The 19,537-nt window shown below is 38.2% G+C and overlaps 1 protein-coding gene across 2 annotated transcripts in view; it reads right to left on the bottom strand.

The window, feature by feature from the left end:
• The window catches only part of foxj3 (forkhead box J3), a 100,446-nt gene that overhangs the window by 61,361 nt on the left and 19,548 nt on the right, over positions 1 to 19,537 (bottom strand). For both annotated transcript variants that reach the window (XM_028447314.1, XM_028447315.1), the window contains exon 2: positions 2,102 to 2,595. In XM_028447314.1, the coding sequence (XP_028303115.1) occupies positions 2,102 to 2,422 (321 nt within the window). In that variant the 5' untranslated portion in view covers positions 2,423 to 2,595. The remainder of the gene's footprint in view (positions 1 to 2,101; positions 2,596 to 19,537) is intronic.

The raw sequence follows: 19,537 nt of genomic DNA, 5'->3' as shown, positions 1-19,537 counted from the left end.
CAAATCAAGGACAATGAAAGAAAAAGCCCAAACAAAGGCTTCAAAATAAGACACTTCATTTCCTCACTAATGGCCTAACCACAAACACCAGAATCAATTCATTTATAACAACACATGCTCTTTTTATATCCACCTAAACTGCGCACACACACATAAACACACACTTTAGCATGCAGCCCATACACACGGCAGATCTCGTCGCCCTAGGAAATGGGCTTCATATATCTTGTCTGACTGCAATAAAGTACTGTCTAAGATTCTATTTCCAATAAACGCCAACTGATTGGAAAACTCATTCTAATATCAATTTCCATCTGGGCCCTTTAAAAGGCAATCAGCATAGCTTCATCTCAGTATATCATGTGCTCCTTGAGATGATGACACAGCACTGGCTCTCCTGCATAATGGCCTTCTCCTATCAAGGCATCTGCAATGAATAATACCACCCATGAATGGGCTATTTAGTCTGTGTTTGCACAGATAGTGGCCACTTCGCTGAATATTAATCCTGGGTTTTACATTTCATACGGTTCTCTCAGAGCTGCACCATTTCTCACTCGAAGGAGGAAGGCACTTAGTGTGATTTGGCATACTCATAGTTTTCCCTTTAAGCTTGTTCAGAAGTGACAATGGTGATTACCAATGGCATTTCTCTTTGTTTAAGATGCCAAGTGCACAGAAAGCCATGATTCTGAACAGAGCATTTTGTTTTCCATCATGTCTAGTAAAAATCCCCAGCAATCAAATCTCGGTTATCAAATCGTTCAATATTTATACACATCGGTTCAAAAGCAAGAGTTACAGTTGTTTGCAACCACTGCTGTATAATACACAACGGATTGCAGTAGCAACCAGCATCGTTGTGTTCAGCAGATGACAGCTATTACAGTACCAGTAGTACATTTATCAACAAATCATGTTTTAGTTTTTCTTAATTTTACTTTCTATATCATCACTGAAAGCAACAAAAAGCAAGGCGACCAAAATATGATTTGACTGAATAAATCTATGATTAAGAAAAAGAAAGCTTAGCTTTTAAGATTTGATTTAATCAAAACTATTTTTTTCCAGTTAGACTAATTTTAAGGTGGGGTAAGCTAGTGCTAAGGGGCAGGACAGGATGTTAAATAAGCCAATCGGAGGTAATCTGTGTAGAAAGTTAAGACTTAGTTAAACCAGTTCAACAGTATAGTAATTTTATTTGACTAAATCATCTACAGATTTAGCCAGCCAAAATATTTTTGCGTTTAGTCTACTGAAATTGAACTATACCGACCTCTGCATATCTCTACCCTAATATGAACTATAATTTAACCTGGTTTGACTCCTTCCCTGCTTGGTCACCACACCTTTCCTTTAACAGCTGTTTGTCAATATCAAGTAGAAATATTTCTCAACTGAGTTGAATCGGGCTCCAATGAACAAAGTACACGTTTAAAAGCAATTTTTTTATGTCGGAAGTAATCTGCTCTGTTTTGCTCCTTCTAAGCTTGCTGCTCTCGCACTACGTCCCAGAAAGTAAGTTTCAAACGATTTTATTCCATTACATTTTTAATTGAAACACACCTCCAGATGGCTTTTATATTGAAACCAATAATCAATTATTATCTTCTAAGTTATGGATGATGGCTATAATATGGACTTTTTAAATGAAGCTCATAAAATGTTAATGTTAATTAATAGGAAAGTGGATTTGTCCAGTTCAAATTGCTTCTCATGACATTTTTGTTAGTTTAGGAACAGTTTTGGCATGTATTTTACCTAAAAAATGTGTATGAAAGAATAGAATTACAGAAAAGAAATTTGAGTCTCGTATCCAATTCCTGCAATTGTATCTACCTTAGTAATGGGATGATATCCTCCAATATAACAGGCAACAACAACAAGATTAAAAAAAAAATTTGAAAACTGAAAAAAAAATAAAAAAAATGTGAGTTTAAAAGAAGTGGCTTGTCAATATTTGCTTGACAGTCAAAGAGAAAATAACAAATCATAAAAGTTTGGTACAAACATAAATGTCATGTCACTTGTCCAGCTCAGCTCCAACCGGCATCATTTCCATCACAAACGAATGAAGCATAAAGCCTTTCTTGCTCCTTACCTTCCAGCCACTGCCTGCTTCCCTGTAGTAAGGAAAGTTATCACAGATCCACTGGTAGATTTCGCTCAGGGTCATCTTCTTCTTTGGCGAGCTGTTGATAGCAAACGTGATAAGGCTGGCATAGCTGTAGGGCGGCTTGCCGTCCTTGTGCTGCTGCACCTCCTCCTGGTCTAACGTTGTGTTAGGATCCAGCATTGCGCTCTTCTTGCCCATGCTGGGTCCATGAGTGTTCTGGGCATCAGCCTTGCGGATCGCCGCCTGCATGGTCAGCTGGGGAAGCCAGTCCATGGAGGTCAGGCTACTCTCCAGCTCCGACGTCATTGCGACGACAAGCTGGGCAGGAGGGGAAAAGGGGGACGCTGGGGCTCGCTGCTGGCACTTGGTGGCTCACCAGAAGTAGTCCAGGTGTAGAAAAAGAAGCAAAAACCAAGTGTGGTTGACAACGGGCTGCCCTCAGCTCAGGACATCAGCTTAGCATTTTTCGTTGTTCAACCCTAAGAAAGGAGAATAGAGACATGCTTGTGTAAGTCAACTGGGTATAGAATATGCCAAGTAACACCACAAGCGCTACAGAACAGGTGTAGGGATTAGATAAAAACCAAATGCATGGATTTTACTCAACATCAAACACTAGGCACCTCTGTAAACATGCATATGTTTGCAGCGCAGGAAATCCTTAGCCCGCCACTTTCTCTACCACTTGCTGCTCTCAAAGCTGACTCATAGCTGGGACTCCGTCTGTAGAGAGAGTAAATGCCAGGCCAAACAGTAGAAGAGGTAAGAAGGCATTGAGACTCTTGTTGATAACCAACTCTTTCTTTCTTTCCTTCTGTTATACTTTCACCCAAAAGACATCACATATTATTGGTTAACTTAACTTAGTGAGAGAACAACAATGCGTGGGCCTCTGCTGTTATACCTTTCAACAGGAACAATAATAAACTTTGAAATTGAGAAATTAAGCAGACTTTTGTCAAATCAATACAAATTCTTTCAAATGATCACATGCAGTGGTAATGGACAATTGATATTCACTATGACTGTAGGATTCGTGAGTAGATGATGAAAGCATTAAATCAGGTTACCTTGGTTAATGAACACGTTTTTCTTAATCGTGTAAAATGTTTATTTTTGCATCACTTGAAAACAGTTATGAAGTTAGTAACTTTTGAATCACATTTTTCTTCGAGGCCCAGTACCAAATGGTCCATGGACTGATACCAGTCGGAAACGCAGTGGTTGGGGAACACTCTGCTAACCTTTGCCAAATGTGACACTGTTTAGCAGCTGAATAGACATAGCTCGAGTTCATAGATTCCAGTTGTGCTGAGCCGTATGCAATAACCTGCCATACGCTGACAATGACAGGAGCATAATCCTGTTTTAGATAAGACCACTACGTCAAGGACTCATCCCTCACCCACATACGCCCTCTGAGCCTAAACCATCCATTATCAGTTTTACAGGTTGCTCGCTTAACTTTCATGGACCACAAAAAAACAAGAGCAACCAAAAGCTGCTATAATAGATATTGGTATTCAATATCCCATTGACCAAGATACAAACTCATTAGGTAGATAAAGAATGTCACCTCACATTTTTGATATCCTTATGTTATGACATGTTAGTGCATGTGGAATGAAATATAAAAATATGTTAAACAAAAATTTTGCCCAAAAACCTAAATGACCTTATTTAATTAAAATGGAAATTTCAAGTATCTCTAGTACAGCAGAGCAGGTATGGGTTGTTATTAGGTTATTAAAGTCGCTAATATTTACCTACATTTAGTATAAATGACTAGTTAGTACGTGATAACTTCTCATTTGGTAAGCACACAAAACTGTACTTTGAAGCAGACACAAAAAGTCAGTCACAGTGTTCTTCTGTTAAAAAAAAGCACAGAAATTGCACCTCATGTCCTGTTAGAGCTAGAGCATTTAAATTAGCACCGGCATCCTGACGAGACAGCTGCCTCTCATTAATGCTAACTGCAGTAACAAATACCGGTAGTTGTAATACAAATGCCTAATTGAGGAAGCAAAATCTGATTTAGATTTATGAGCATCCAGATAACTTCACTACACTCTACAATTGATGTGCAGAATTTGGCACATTTTTACAACACATTACCATGTGTTTCAGTAGAAGACTTTAAGCTGGGTTTGGAGATTCTAGAACAAGTTGCAGAAGCAAGCAAGCTTTCTCAAATGACTCAGCTTTTAGTGAGTTTTTGCTTACTTGGATTAATAAATGTCTTAGGTCTAGACAGCTCAGCACATATTTGTTTTGTCACCAAGTAAGGAATCTTGACAATTTTCCTTTCGAGGTCATAACACTACAGCTAATGTGTAAATGGAAATCAAACAATGTATGATGTTCTTTTAATAAAGAAGGAAGAGTTTGAAAATTTCCCAAAACGCTCACATATTAACTATGTAATTTGGTAGTAGCTGTCCCACAAAAGGTTGCTTTTGTACACCATTAATACATACTATCAATCAATTTCAGAAACACTGAAAGGAAAAATCAGGTTTAACAAATTTTGGCCAAATGTAAATGAAACCAGCAGCGAAAAAGACGCAACAAGATATCAACCATCCTTGGGGAAAAATATGCAATGGGTACATAATGCAACATATGCATTAGGATTGTTCAAAGGATGGGGGTCTTCATAAAAGCACTGACAGCTTAAATGTCTCTGCAAACCTTTGCAGTCATGAGTAGACTGATAAATTGGTGTGGACTGACTACTGACAGGTGAGTCAGACTAATGGTGAAGAGCTTCTCATTACAGAAAAGAATAGTCACACAGGAGGATTCTCCACCCTGAGAGTAAAAGAGAGGTGACTCAAAGCCTGCTAATGACTAATCTCCATCTGTGCAAGGATGCCTACAAAAACATAATACAAGTTTTGTTTCAAATATTAATCCACATACTGTTACCTACCTGGATTTCTACACTATCAATCAAAAGTTTCATCAGCCTCAGGGGGACTTGCAAGCTATTTCATACTACCATCCATATATATAAAACCACAGCGTGAACTCAATAAATGTAAAGATGAGCTCAGTTGAATGTGGACTACCATTAAACATACAGTATGTCTTCCTCATAACCAGGTAAAGGCTCATCAGACTAAAAAACAATGCAAGTCTTGGGGTATTTTCACTCACACCACACACAGACACAATGCTCTTAACCTAGCCAGTCATGGTCTACGACCTTAAAGTTGGGTGTAGGCCTGGGCCGATAATCGATAAATCAATTAACCGGACAGTAAATAAAAAGGAACTTGGTAAGTTTGCCAGCCTCGATATATCGCCATATGCATGCGTATTTGGCAGCACGGCTGTTGGCTGCAGAGGCTTGTGTTAGCAACGGATATTAAACAGCAGATAACTCAAGTTAGTTCTAATAATTTCTCAGTGAACCTGCAGCGTAATTACTCTAAAATAGTATACCACCGCCAGGCAATCTTAGATTTAGGTCAATCAAATAGTTATAGTGCGGTAGATGCGGCTACTCTGGACCTACTACGTAGCTTTGGACTGCTACACCGGCTACACCCAGCCTGTGAAGGAGCGGAGCCTCATACCAGTGGTGTCCACCAGCGGAGGAGACGTAAGCAGTGTGATCGGAAGCAGAAGCGGGGATGCTGAGTGGGGCTAGCAACCAAGCTAAGTTTAAGTGTTTTGTTGTCTCATCTTTTGCCTCCAAACAGGCTGGATGACAAGGGGGTTCACTCTAAGTACCTGAGCATGTTTGTTACATAGCGGAATGAACGGAGTAAACTAGAAACAAATTCGTCCATTCTGTATGATTTAAAGGGGACATATTATGCTAAATCCACTATTTTAGCCCTTAAATGCATTTTGATGTATATTTAGATTGTTTAGAAGCACAGAAAAGTTCAAATTAATCTCTTCAGGTGCTCCGTTGATATCTTTGTATTCTGTTTTGGTCATTTTTCAATCTTTTTCGATTTTTCGATTCTCTACTAAGTTTTTTGAACAATAACGTCAGTGGAACTGCCAAATTAGGACATCGACTCCAGGTCCAACACTTCGAGCAATCCGCCATTTTTATTTCTCGCTTTTATTTTGTAGTCCAAGCACCAGGATGCAGAAGTTACGAGAGGAGAAATCAAAATGTTTGGTTGTTGGATGTAGTAACCCACACGCTTCATTACGTCTCCCAGCATCAGAACCTTTTCAAAGTGCCTGTTTGAGTTTTATTTTTGACGGAAATATACCCACATCTGTGGGTAAGGTCATTTCTGTGAGCGCGCAGCACTTCAAGGATGACTGCTTCAGCAACCTCCGCCAGTATACAGTAAAGAAGGATTTGCCGAAAGACTTTGTCTGATTGAGGGTTCAATTCCTTCTATCTTTGGAGACGACGAACAGAGCACTTCAGTAAGCTGTAAATAACGCTTAAAAGTGTGATGATAAGACGTCCCTGTCATTGTTTTGTTAGCATTACCAGTTGCACCGTCTTCATATGTTAGCGCTGTGTGCTCGTTTTAGATCCTTGATGATATGGCCTATGTGATTTATTTAAGTCTAAAGTTTTCATTAGTCATTTCATTTTGCTGTTTTTGTCTCCGAAAAGACTGTATTAAAATGCATTTCTAGCTTGGCGCTAGCGTTAGCTCGGTGCTTGTGTTAGCTCGGTGCTTGTGTTAGCTCACTTGTTAGGGTTCTGCAGGTTCATCATCTTCATTTTCATCTCGCTCTGCCGGGTCAGACTCTGGCTCAAACATGCAAAGCTGGATGGACAAGTATTCCGTTGTTGACATTGTGTAAATAACGTGTGAATAAACTTTTTCTGCGCCGCTACATAGCCATAAATCTTCTATCAAACTACAAAAATGGCCGAGCAGGGTGGAGTTGAACCTGGAGAGGGGGCGGGGTATGAAGTGTCTCATTTGCATTTAAAGAGACCGCACCAAAACGAGTTGCTCTTAGAAGCACATCAGAAAAGGGGTCTGGGGAGCTATAATAATGAGGAATTCAGACCCAAGCAGTGCAGTTCCGCTTTATATAAACCACAACTGTATGGTTTATATCTAAAAAGGAAGGATTTAAAACCATGATATGTCCCCTTTAAGACTGAATAAAAACAGGACAGAATGAAACAGAGGGAGGCGGTGCTGCATTTCTTTTACAAAAGTTTTAACTTGATTGGAAGTGTTACCTGTTGAGGAATGTACAACTATATACCTTTGTGCCTCAATGTTTAATAGTTATTGCAAGTACAATTTTGTTTTTTGAGAGAGACTTTGCATTTGAGGTGGTTTAACAGAGACAGGATCTATTTTATTGTTTTTGTTAGCGATATTTCTTAAAAGTGCAATTTTTTTCAAACAGAGACAGAGTCCATTTTATTTTAATTGTTTGTTTTATTTGTTTAAAATATTGAAAATACAATGTTGATTGTATTTGAAAGGGTATACTTGCATTATTATGGGCAATAATTTGTGGAACAATATATAATATATAATCTGTTATTGATCCAGGCCGGGTGTTTCTGATTTTATAGATGGTGAATTACATCAAAGAATTAGTATGTGACTTTTAATCAAGGTTCTTTATTCAGTACAGCTCGATATTCAGGACAGCCAAAAAAGATGACATTAATGGGCTCATTACTTCACAAGGACATAAAGCGGTAATGAAGGAAAATTGAAAAAACTATTAAAGAAGACAAAGAAAAGTCCATCAAAATATTCAACAGACTGCTCAGTAGACCTGGAGGTTAACTGTGGTGCCTTTTAGCTGAAAGTCTCTAGGTCACAATTTTTCTTGTTATTGCTAAATTAAACATGCACTCGAAATAGTGCTTCCACAAACTATGTTGCCTTTTGTGTGTTGCCAGTCTACATCTCAAAGACTAACCGTATATAGATTGTAATTCAATAAAAGTTTCCTGCATAGTATCCTTCACCTTCACCGTTATTAGCTGGCACGGATGTACAAAGTTAGCATATTTGACACTAATCTGTCAATGCTAGCTTCCATAGAGGATAGCTACCAACTGTATGAAGACTTTACTGGAAAGAGTTTGTTCAGGGCCCCAAACTTGATGCTGCAATCTGGACTATTTTCATTCGCCAGGACAAGCCTGTCCTGAGAAAGTCAGCTGCTGTCACTAAGGCTGATTGATGAATTGCATCTGCGATAATATCACAATATGATAAAAAAAAAGATTTTTTGATTGAATGCTGCAATTTTATTGGTCACATGACTTGCAAGTCGCTATGCTTTAACCTGTTGCGCAATCACCTCATGCTTGATAGTAGCCGACATTGCAGTAAAAAAAACCTACTAAAAATGAACAGTGGTAGGACTGGTTCCCCAGAGGCCAAGGAAGGTGCTTCATGGGGCTGCTGGAATGACGCTCATGGCTCAGAGCCTAAGGCCAAACTAATGGGAGAAACTGCATTGAGGAAAAAGACCGTCCTTGCTTCAACGCTGTTTCATGAAGTCCAAATCCCACAGGGAAATGGGCCAGCAGGACAGTGAGAAGACGAACAAGCCCCAGTTTGATGTTTCTACGTCAAGCACAATTCACTGTCTGCACAGTGACGGATCGGAGAGTGGGCAAAATAATTGACAGAAGGCAGGGAACATGAATATAAAAGCCAGAAGTGAGGAAGCAGTAGGGCACAATTTGCTGGCATCACAACAGGCAGGGATAACAGAGTAGCAACACTCAGCATCCTTGGGGTGTGTAAGTTCAGCTTCTATGATTTCAAGCCAGCGGGAGCAGACAGTGATGCCACACACAATGAGAAGCTTTGATCCTGCAGGAGGAAAACGGGCTACTGTCATTGCCACAAAGGACAACTTCTTACTCCCTCTTGAGTTTAATTTCTTTTTAGAATGAAGCACCAACAATATTTCATGGGCTGAGTAAGAAAATGGATGGTCAAAATCATTCTTTATTCAAAGCTTATTTCTTTATCCTTTGGGGATTAATGGCAGATTAGGTTCTGAAGGACAACTGAAATAGTTGTTTAAAACATCTTCAAGTGCCAAGTTCTTGACAAAAGTGATCAGATGGAGCACGAACAGCAAATCAGTGATTGTGCTCAATGTCTCAACTCCTAAGACTGAAGTAGCTCAATCAAACAGTTATTGTTAATGTGCCAAAACCACTTATTCAAAAATCCGAGATGAGGCAACAAACTGAGTAACAACCACATTATTACACCACACAACCTTTTAGATCATGGAATTTCACTTTGGAAAAAGGGCCAATTTATGAAGGAGAGGTAAGTGCGGGGCCAATGAGTAACTGATGGCGTTACTACATACCTCTGTTGCAATGGCTTAAACTCTCCTGGGGCTTCTGATTTTCACTGATCGCTGAAAGTGGACAAAAATTACAGAATTTACTTCCTGAAACAGAAATGGCGATGTTTCTTATTAAAAATATTATTTTTCAATATTCTTTCAAACAAAATCAAACTGAAATTGCAAAATGACTGAGTTTAAAAACATTAATACCATCCTATATCAGGTCAATCAATGTTAATTGACCTTTCGCAAAAGCCCCGCCCCCCTTTTTTACTTTTGCCAAGTACGTCATTTTCCTGAGTTTACTCATCTGCAATGGTTGGGAGTAGTCTACCTGTGCTTATTAACGAGTCTTTTTGGAGCAATACCTGTGCGATATCCACCAGATCCAGGCAAAAGAGGGTACAATATGCCGTGATGGGATATATTCAACATATCAAAAAAAAAAAAAAGAAGGGGGCATTACTGTACAACTATCGAAGCAAAAGCATACCGAACCCGTCGTGTTCCTGCACTGCTGGACTTCTGTGAATATCTTTCTAATTTTACCGAAGTCACTGCTGGGTAAGTTTTCTTATAATATATTGTTTGTATCCTCCTTAAGCTATAAGAGCGTTACCACAGGTAATGGGGATCATAATAAAACAAACTGTTACATCACCTAGCAAGCTGAACCTACAGGTGACCCAAGACTAATAAGATAGCAGCTATTAATGCTGCTAAGTAGGGATGTCGACAGTTAAAAATCGATTCATGGGTATCACGGTTCACATCGAGGCTCGAAAGGATATCTGTAATTTTACATGAATATCTGTAAAAGTCACGTTTTTCTATTAGCTCTGTCTGCTAGCGCATAGCATCTCTTCTTCACTGCAAGAATATCTGCATGCCAACTGACCACTGGGTTACCAGTGCCCTCTGCTGGTCCAAACAAATATCTGACGTAAATACAGTGCAGTGACTGTTTTTTTTTTTTTTAAAGTCCAATTGTTAAGGCACAAAATACATCTTCAGTTGCACTTTTAAAAAGAAAATGAACTATTATGTAGTTTTGCATTGTTTACTATAGAACCAGAATTTAAATTAATAGGCTTCTTCTTCATTTGTATTATTCCTTTATTTATTTCATTCAAGATTTATTTTCAGTTAAATTGCATTGTTTTGAATAGTTTATCAAGGGATTATTTTGACAATGAAATATAAAAGAAATAGTACAGTATTTTCTACAGTTTTTTCCCCCCAAAAAATAAAGGAATATTTTTCAGTCATCATGTGTGTACAGTCCCATTTTGTAAAATAAATCGTGAGAGAATCGTATCGTGAACCCAGTATTGTGAATCGAATCGTAACGGGAGTTGAGTGAACAAATACTCAAATGACACAGTAATCATGGACACCACAAACACAGTCAGACCACTGCAAATAGAACTGGACTCATTTTCGCTGTGGTGCAGGGACAACTGTCTAGATCTAAATGTAATTAAGACCAAAAAAAATGGTCATTCATTTCCACCATGGCCACACCAACACACCCCCACTCACAGTCAACAATGAAATAATCAAAAAGGTCACCTCATATAAATATCTCGGCTCCATAATTGACCATAAACTTACATTTCAACTCAACACTGAACACGTTTTTTCAACATGTCAACAGCGCCTTTTTTTTCTCCGTAAGCTCCACAAACTTCAGGTTCACCAATCCATTCTCGCTGTTTTCTATAAATGTTTCATTGAATCCATCCTCACATTCAATATCACTGCCTGGTTTGGTTCACTCACTCACAGCAACACGCGTAATAATATCAGCAGCAAATTAATTGGTCAGGAACAGCAGTAACTCACTAGCATCTACAACACCAGAGTCCTGGGGAAAGGCACCCAGATCTCCACTGATCCCTCACACACCCTGTACCCTCACTACACTCGGTTGCCTTCAGGGTGCAGGTACAAGTCACTCTCACCGAGGACAAAAACGGCCAGCTCCAGCATCCTCCCCACCTCCATCCACCTGTTAAACAACTGATTGCATCGCAAAATCTGTAGTTTAACTTTTGGCCTATTTGTCTTTTATTGTTTTTTAATCTAGTTATTAGGAAACTCATGAACATCAGAATTTTAATGTGTGAATAGATATGTGCTGTGTTTTATTGTTTCTGCAATGGCGCTTTCACTGTAAATGAAGTTTCTAATGGATGAATAAAGTTTATTTGATTTGATATTACGAATTATATATTTTTATAGGGCTTTGAGATGACTTTTGTTGTAATTAGCGCTATATAAAATAAAGTTGAATTGAATTGAACTATAGACTATAATTATATAAACTTTAAATTAGTTCTCATGACTCATTTTTGAGAAAACAAAGTTGGATTATGGTCAAAAGACTACGACTAAAACTAATTCAAAATTTGATGTAAAAAATGAACACAGTTTTTAATTAACTCTACTAATAGTATTTCTTATGTTGATTACGCGATAAAAAGGTTAATAGTGTCGTCAAGTAGAAGGAAGGAGGTACTGTCAGCTTCATGTTTGGAGATTGTCTTAGGTGGCTTTAAAAGGCCATTACATGATGTTTCAGGGGCCAGACCTGGACCAGAGGCCTCCAATTGAAGAGCCCTGTTGTAGACAATGTAAATTTCACCATTCTGGGCCTTCACATTTGGAAATGAAAGTCAGCAACTGTGTCATAAAATCTGGGTTGTTCTCCATTCACTTTATTGCAAAATACACTTAGGGAACATGTTAAACGGTATTGCCACAAACACCACATGACCTGAGGCAAAAATAGTCATTCATGAATTATGATGTTTCAACAATGAATGAAATTCAAATGCTTCCTCCCAGAATATATCAGCAGAACAATTTAACCGAGATGGTTTTGTAACACCTCAATCAGTTTGCCAGCAAAGGCGCTCCTAGATGTTTTTCACACTGGTGGCTGGAGTATTGGGCTGGAACATGAAAACCAAATTTGGTCATATTGTATCATTACAACAGAGAGAGATCATTTCACCTTTAACCGAATATTTCGTTAACAATTTTATGTTCATTACAGGATAAAATTAGTGACTGGATTTTTTTTTTTTCTTCTTAAATACACTGAAGCTAACAATTGTAATAAGCCAAATGACTGTTTTAAAAGAGAGGGGAAAGTGAACATTTTCTTGATTTTCCATGACAATGCATTATAGCAAAGACCTTACCTTACCTTTAATTTCCTCTTTTATGTGTTTTAGTCAGAGACCAATCTACCATATTTTCTGGGCTATTGAACACACCGCTGCATTAGCCGCATTCCAATCATTTAGGATTTTTCCAAGAAAAATCCACGTAATGGCCGCAGCGTGACATAGGCCACACCCTATTGGCTGATTAGGGTGCCCTTCAAACTAGGGGTGCACCGACTGCAATTTTCCGGCCGATTGCCATTCTTTTTTTTTTTTAATGGCTGACCTGCCGATACTGATTTTTGCAGATCCCGATTTCTTTTAAACAGACTTACAATAAAATTGGATGATTCAAAGTGTATAAACATTGAACAAGACCTGTTAAACAATACAAACATGTTGTTTTAACTGCATATGAGGTTGTTATCTCAAATATAATTTAAAAATTTAGAACATTGCTGTCCAAAATACTAAATTTCAGTTTCTTTAGTCTTTCATTTTCCACATTTTAAAAAGAAAATAAGTGTGTCCAACGGGTTACACTGCAGTCCCTGTTTAGAGCCATTTGCCAAAAGTACACAACAGTACATTGGTTTTACAAATAAAGAAAAATACAGAGTTTGGGGTAGATGATGTAATGATAATCTACAGGACAAACTAACAAAAAAACTTAAGCATCAATAAAGTGTCCTGAGTTTTAGGTTTCCTTGTAGAGCAAAAACAAAAAATGTCCAAATGCAGCAGCTTTGTCGATATTTAAATGTAAAAATATTAATCTATTATTTCTGTAGAATGTTTGACTTTTAGGAGCTTTTATCCTGTAAGCTGTTATTTTTAAAGTGCATCATGTGCAACATTTTCATCAGTCAACAGGTAATGACAGAATGAACATGGCACAGGTTAGTTGTTTTCCTTTTACAGTCACTTGTACATTAGTAGCAGCTTTTTCTTGATATCCAAAGCCATGAACTCCATTATTTTCCTCGTAGTTGCTTTGCTCTTTTCACAGATGAGCATACTCAGCGGACCGCTAGCTTTAGCATTAGCTTGATTGCTAGCGTCAAATGCTGCATACTCAGCAGTGTGGTGGTTTATTAAATAGTGAACGAGGTAGCATTTTGTTTGCAACCTCACCAAGACTTATTTCCGCGTTACAGGAGTTACAAATTACGATCAGCTGCTCTCTTTTTTGTGTAAGACTGCCAAACTGCAGACATTCTAAATTGACCGTGCTCCAGTTGTTGTTGACCTGTGTAGCAGACACATGCGCAGCACGCACATGCACATGGGTCTGTCAGTTATCTCACAGCAGAAGGGGACAGTGGCTGACGTTATGACCGACTTTAAGGCCTTTGCGGAGGAAGAAAAGATCGGCGGAAAAGATCTGTTTAATATTCAAGGATCGGCCGATTGCCGATCCCCCAAAATCAGGGAAATCGGCCGGCCGATCGATCGGTGCATCCTTACTTCAAATGACTCGGCCAATAAGAACGAGCAGGTAGGCGGGCTGCTGTACTCCTGTTAACGGAGGTTCCCGTATATTCTGATCAATTTTGATGGATGGAGTTTCAATCTCCACATGAAGTCTCATCCTCGCTGCCCCTCATAGTACTTTTTAAACGCTCTTTTGAACGTAAATGGACACAAGTCAGCACCTCTTCCCCTTCCACAAACTTCAATTTATTACCAGTATTTGATTTGTATTTAAACAATCAGCAATCTTATTTCATGTATAAATACAGTATATAGATAAAAACAAATATTCAGCAGACTTCTGCTGTCACTCACTACCACGCAATTTCCCTCCACGATCAGACACTGTCCTGTGGACCATGACGCCTCCGTCCTGTTATTAAAGCTATGAGAGCTTTACCTTTCAGTGGCTGTTACAGTTAATTATTTCCTCTGTAAGGGTGACTGTCAGTAATATTCCTCCTGACACCTGCTTTTACTGGACACGTGTGCAACTGACTGAAAAATCCACACATAGAGCGCAAAGCCACATTAGCCGTACCCTCAAATTTAAACGACAAAAATAGCATCCTATATGCCGCAAAATACGGTAACAAAGTATTTGAAAAATGCCTGACAAAGAGCATCTTGGAAGTAAGGTTGAAGCCCATTAAACAGACAGCAAAAAAAAACATAAAAACCAACTCCAAAACACACATAAAGCTGCATTTGAAAGTGTATGATGTGTGATTCACTCAGTCCAAACCTGCTCAATTTGGAGTGAGTGAATCACCAGCATGACGTGCAAGTGACCAAAAACAGCAACAACAAAAAAAATACCATACCAAAAAGAAGAAAAAACAAACTGGCTCTGCATTTTGCATTTTTCTGTTTTTTTTTTTTTTTACAGACCAGATAAAAAAAAACATGTAAATAAATTAAACACACATTTGTAGTTACCATTATTCATCCCTCAAAACAACCATGTTTGACAATTAAAAATATGAAAACTTGAAAGACTAAACATAGAAATACTCAACTTCACTGTAGTTTTATAAACTTTCATAACTCACATGTGTCTAAAATAAAATTCAACACTTCTTGTCCTTTTTTAGATGCAGTACTGTTGATAGCAGACCAGTCTCATCCCCACACAGTGTTCTGCATTTTCCACAATGAATCCCCATTTTTCTGCTATCATGCATCTGTTACAGTAACATTACAACAGCATGTGTCTTTCCAGCAGCAGACAACTAGCATTAGACCTTACTGGTGAATCTCTAGCAGACGTATCTTTAGACTTGCTGCATAGTGCCCAAACTTTACTTCATTATGAGATAGAGAGAATAAGAAAGTGGGAAATTTAGCAGCAAACAGAAAGTGAGGCACAGCTAACCATAACAAAAATCCTCCTGTAGTGAGATGCAAACTTGGCAAAAGGGAAGGGAATCACTAAGACTTCTCCCTCTGTTATGCTTTAAGATTTGGCACAAGCTATCACAACAACAACAGATATGTAACCTGGTAACAAGCATTTGGCATCGCACTCCATCGAAACCCTGCATGGTCATACCTTCCATATCTACGGCTCTAATCCAGTGTGGGAGAAACCCTTGTTTTCCTGGTGATTGCAAAAGGGGGGGTAAACAGGGAAGGGTGGGAACTCCACTCACCTGCCTTTTAGTCAAAGAGAGACTGCTCACTTTTTCCAAACCTGGAGGCAGAGGACTTTAGGAGTCGTTCTGAAGATCTCCAAATAGAATTAGCAGTAAGCCTGAGAATCGTACGTGCACGTGAGCTGCCTTAAGTCTCATCTTCATAAAAAAAATGTAAAAAAAATCAGGTAGCAGCAGCAGCTTTTAATGTCAGTCTTCCTTCTCAATTAAAAGCTTAATGGCTCCGCTGAAACCCACCCTCGGAAGCACACATTAATAACTCAGTCCTTACTTGCATTTTTAGGATGTGTCAATTATCGTTTCACTGCTCATGCAGCTGAGAACATTACTTATTGTTGCACACACTAGGGCTCGCCACCAACTGAGCCTTCTTACTACATACTAAATGTGCAGTACTTTAAATGTTTTACGGTGCAATTTGAGTGTCAGTATTATTAGTGGAGTACATTCTGTTAAAGCCGTTTTTTGAGGGTAGCAGGCAGACAGGCAGAACTGTGCAATGCTCTTAAAAAAGAAAAACAGCATACATGCTCTCTCTCTGATTTCTAACTCCTTCAGTCCCATGTCGCCTGTGGTTGAACAACTCAAGTCTATAATTATTCTGCCAATTGGTAGGGAGCACAACTCTGCCTGTGGGGCAGTTAAACGCTGAGCAGAGAGAGTTGTCAACAAATAATTGCTAAGACCCCTACCCTAAAAATTGAGATCTTTTAAATCTGTCACATCCTGAAAAGACACCTCTGCCTCATTAGTTGGTGCTAAATAAAAGGGAATCATATAAATATGCAAAGTGAAACACAATATGCTGGTACAGACAGGCGGAAAGCTGGCTTGGCTCTAACGGAATCAGAGTGTAAAGATTCTGTGGGACCAACGGAGCTGCTCAGTGATGGTAAACCAAAAAGAAAATTGTAGGAGTAAAGGTTTCCGGCGAACTGTTTGCTATGTCAGAAACTAAAGCTATTAGGAAGGCATTCACGTTGACGTGGGATAGTCGTTTGGCTGAATACACATAGCGGGAAACCCATTCACTGTCATAGAAATGAAACTGGATGAAAAAAAGAGAAGACAGGCAAAAGGCCCTTACTTTAATTGTTTAACCTGCATGTCAACCCCACAGATACGTTTCAAATTAACGAAAAGCCTTTTAAGTGGTGACCAGGTGGGGATTGAATCTCCATCCTAAACAGCTTGCCTGGGAGGTGGCTTTTTGTTTAGGAGGTGCTGGGGTGCACTGACATTGACCATGTGAACCCAATTACCCCAGTTTTATTGCCTGGGGGCGCGTATCAACACACCACGCCTCCCTTCCCCACGAGGTTGAATTCATGCCAGGCTGGGAAGCCAGAAAGATTGTGCTGCTGAATCACAAATAGACTACTTAAGGCACTGGTAGCTTGATGTGGTAATCTTGAGGCACTATGCACATGTGCACTGTGTTGAATATAGACATGGGTATTTAAAAAATAAAAATGTAAATAAATCCACATTCTTAAGTGTATGACGAGGGGTCCAGTCAGAATTAATTATTTAAACTACCTGTCCTCAATTATTAAAAAAACTATATACTTTTCAGGAGAGGTGTAAAGAGTACTGATATATCTTATTCAAGTAGAAGTACTGTTACGTGATTGAAATTGGACTCCAGTACATGTACAAGTAAGTCATACATAAAATACTCAAGTACAAGTAAAAAGTAGCTCAATGAAATAGTAGTAAAAGTAAAAGTTACTTTCACCACCAAGTTAATTTTTGGTCATAAATCTTACCACAGTTCCCTTGCATACAGTAAACATCTCATGTATAAACTTAAAAAGGTTTATTTTGGTTGGTCGTTAGGGATGTGATGCATTTGATTGTTTGTCTGGTCATTTCATTTTTTGTAGTTTCACAATGTCCGTTGATCATTCTAAAACAAAACATAATCTATTTAGTAATAGTTGGGTGTAGAAATGTAACAAATTACTTCTTTTAAAACATACTTAAGTACAAGTAAAATTACCAAATTAGAAATATACTCAAAAAAGTAAAAGTACCAATAAAAGCAACTTAATTACATTAACGTGAGTACTTGTAATCAATTACTTTCACCTCTGCTTTTCAGACAATGTTGATTCAATCAAATAATTCTATTATTACAGCCCTTTAAACCTCAGAGGCTCACGGAAGTGCTTCAATGTAAAGAAATAAAACTGTTGACAAAATCATTCAGAACACTCTTGTTTATCAGAAACTGAGATCATCACCTATCTTCCAAGCAATTTTTACAATCACAATGTATTTTCCACCACTATTTATTTCATTTAAATTTAAGGATGAGGTCAAAATGACGGAGCGCTCTGTGTGTGGATTTTTCAGTAAGTCAGCACTCAGCACACATTGGTCCAGTGAGAGCAGACCAACAAAGAGCATTCTTTAAAGCTAAAAATGTGAGTTGATTTACCTTGTGAGTGAATCCAGCCTTGTATTTGTGCTTCTGCCTTACATTCATTCTTCTTATGTAATGCCCAAAATTGTAATAATTTAGGAATTCACTGGAGTTGAATTTCTACTTCAAACTATTTTGCTTTTTAACCTATATGCAATCTCCCAAAATTGATTAGCGACATATTAAAAAGTGTACTGCCTGACAGCTAGAGTCCTTGACATCAATAAACTGTACAAGGTATTCTCTAATTGCAGTGGTTCTCTGTACTCTGTGTAGTGGCTTTCTCATCTGTTAGTGCTTCCTAAGCTACGGGCTGATAATCACACAGGCCAGTAATAGAATGCAACATGTTCACTCAACCACTCTCTAAAGATGAGGCTTTTAACATCCAACACCTACTGTATATAAATGTAAAGATGTTGCCAATTGAAAACCAGAAAAAAGCTTCACAGGCAATAAATGCAAGCAATGAATGAGAGTTAAAGGCACATTCCTTAGAGGCCCTCATCTGTGCCCTGGTTGCATAATAAATGTTATAAAGCAGTGGTGTCCAATCTATGGTCCGCAGACCAATTGTGGCCCGCTATTCATTTTTAATTGGCCCGCAGGAAGTTCCAATAATATACTGGACTATGGCCCAAGCATGAAACTTGGCTGCAGCAGTGAGCCGCCCAGCCGTATTTTGACAGTCTATGTTTGAAAAACATGGGCCAAAAAAATAGTCTACGGCGAGCTCATTTTTTTCCTCATGACATGTATCAATTACGCAAATAATTAAGGATGATAAAATATTTTAGTTTTTTGTTTGATTTGTATTCAAGACACTAAGATAAGAATTACTGGAATTTTTAAAAAAAATAAATTAAAATGAAAATAAATGTTGAAATTTACAACACATTTTAGTTTGTTCATTTGATTCCTATTAAAAAATACTTCCAAGAATGACTGCAGATTGTTAATTGCACTTTTTATTAGAAAGACAAAATATGAAAGATCATAAAAACATTGTATCTATTGGATTCCTTTTCAGGAGACTGTGTATATTGTTAATATAGGCTACAAATTTTCATTTTTAACATTTTCAGTTGGTATCAATTTTATGTTGATAGTATTTTTAAAACAAATATTAGTTGATCTGTTAACATTCCAAACTTATTTGCATAACAAACCTGAAATATATATGATAAAATGTATTTTCTATCTCCACCCCTTCCTCATACAGGTCTATTAAAGGGGACCACCATCCAGAAGTAATCAGAGGCAGCTGTTTTGAGAATGAACTGCCAAAAAAAATTTGTTCTAAAAATAATAGAAATCCCATTCCTGAAAGCAGTGTTGTAGCTTATTGATTTTGTTTACTTAAATAAACCAGGCACTATATGCCTTACCTTGAGTAAGTGGC

The sequence above is a fragment of the Gouania willdenowi genome, chromosome 5 (genome assembly GCF_900634775.1).
Source record: "Gouania willdenowi chromosome 5, fGouWil2.1, whole genome shotgun sequence".
In the NCBI taxonomy this organism is placed as follows: Eukaryota; Metazoa; Chordata; class Actinopteri; order Blenniiformes; family Gobiesocidae; genus Gouania; species Gouania willdenowi.
Note: the sequence above shows the minus strand (reverse complement) of the source record. Positions and strands in the feature narration are given on the sequence as shown.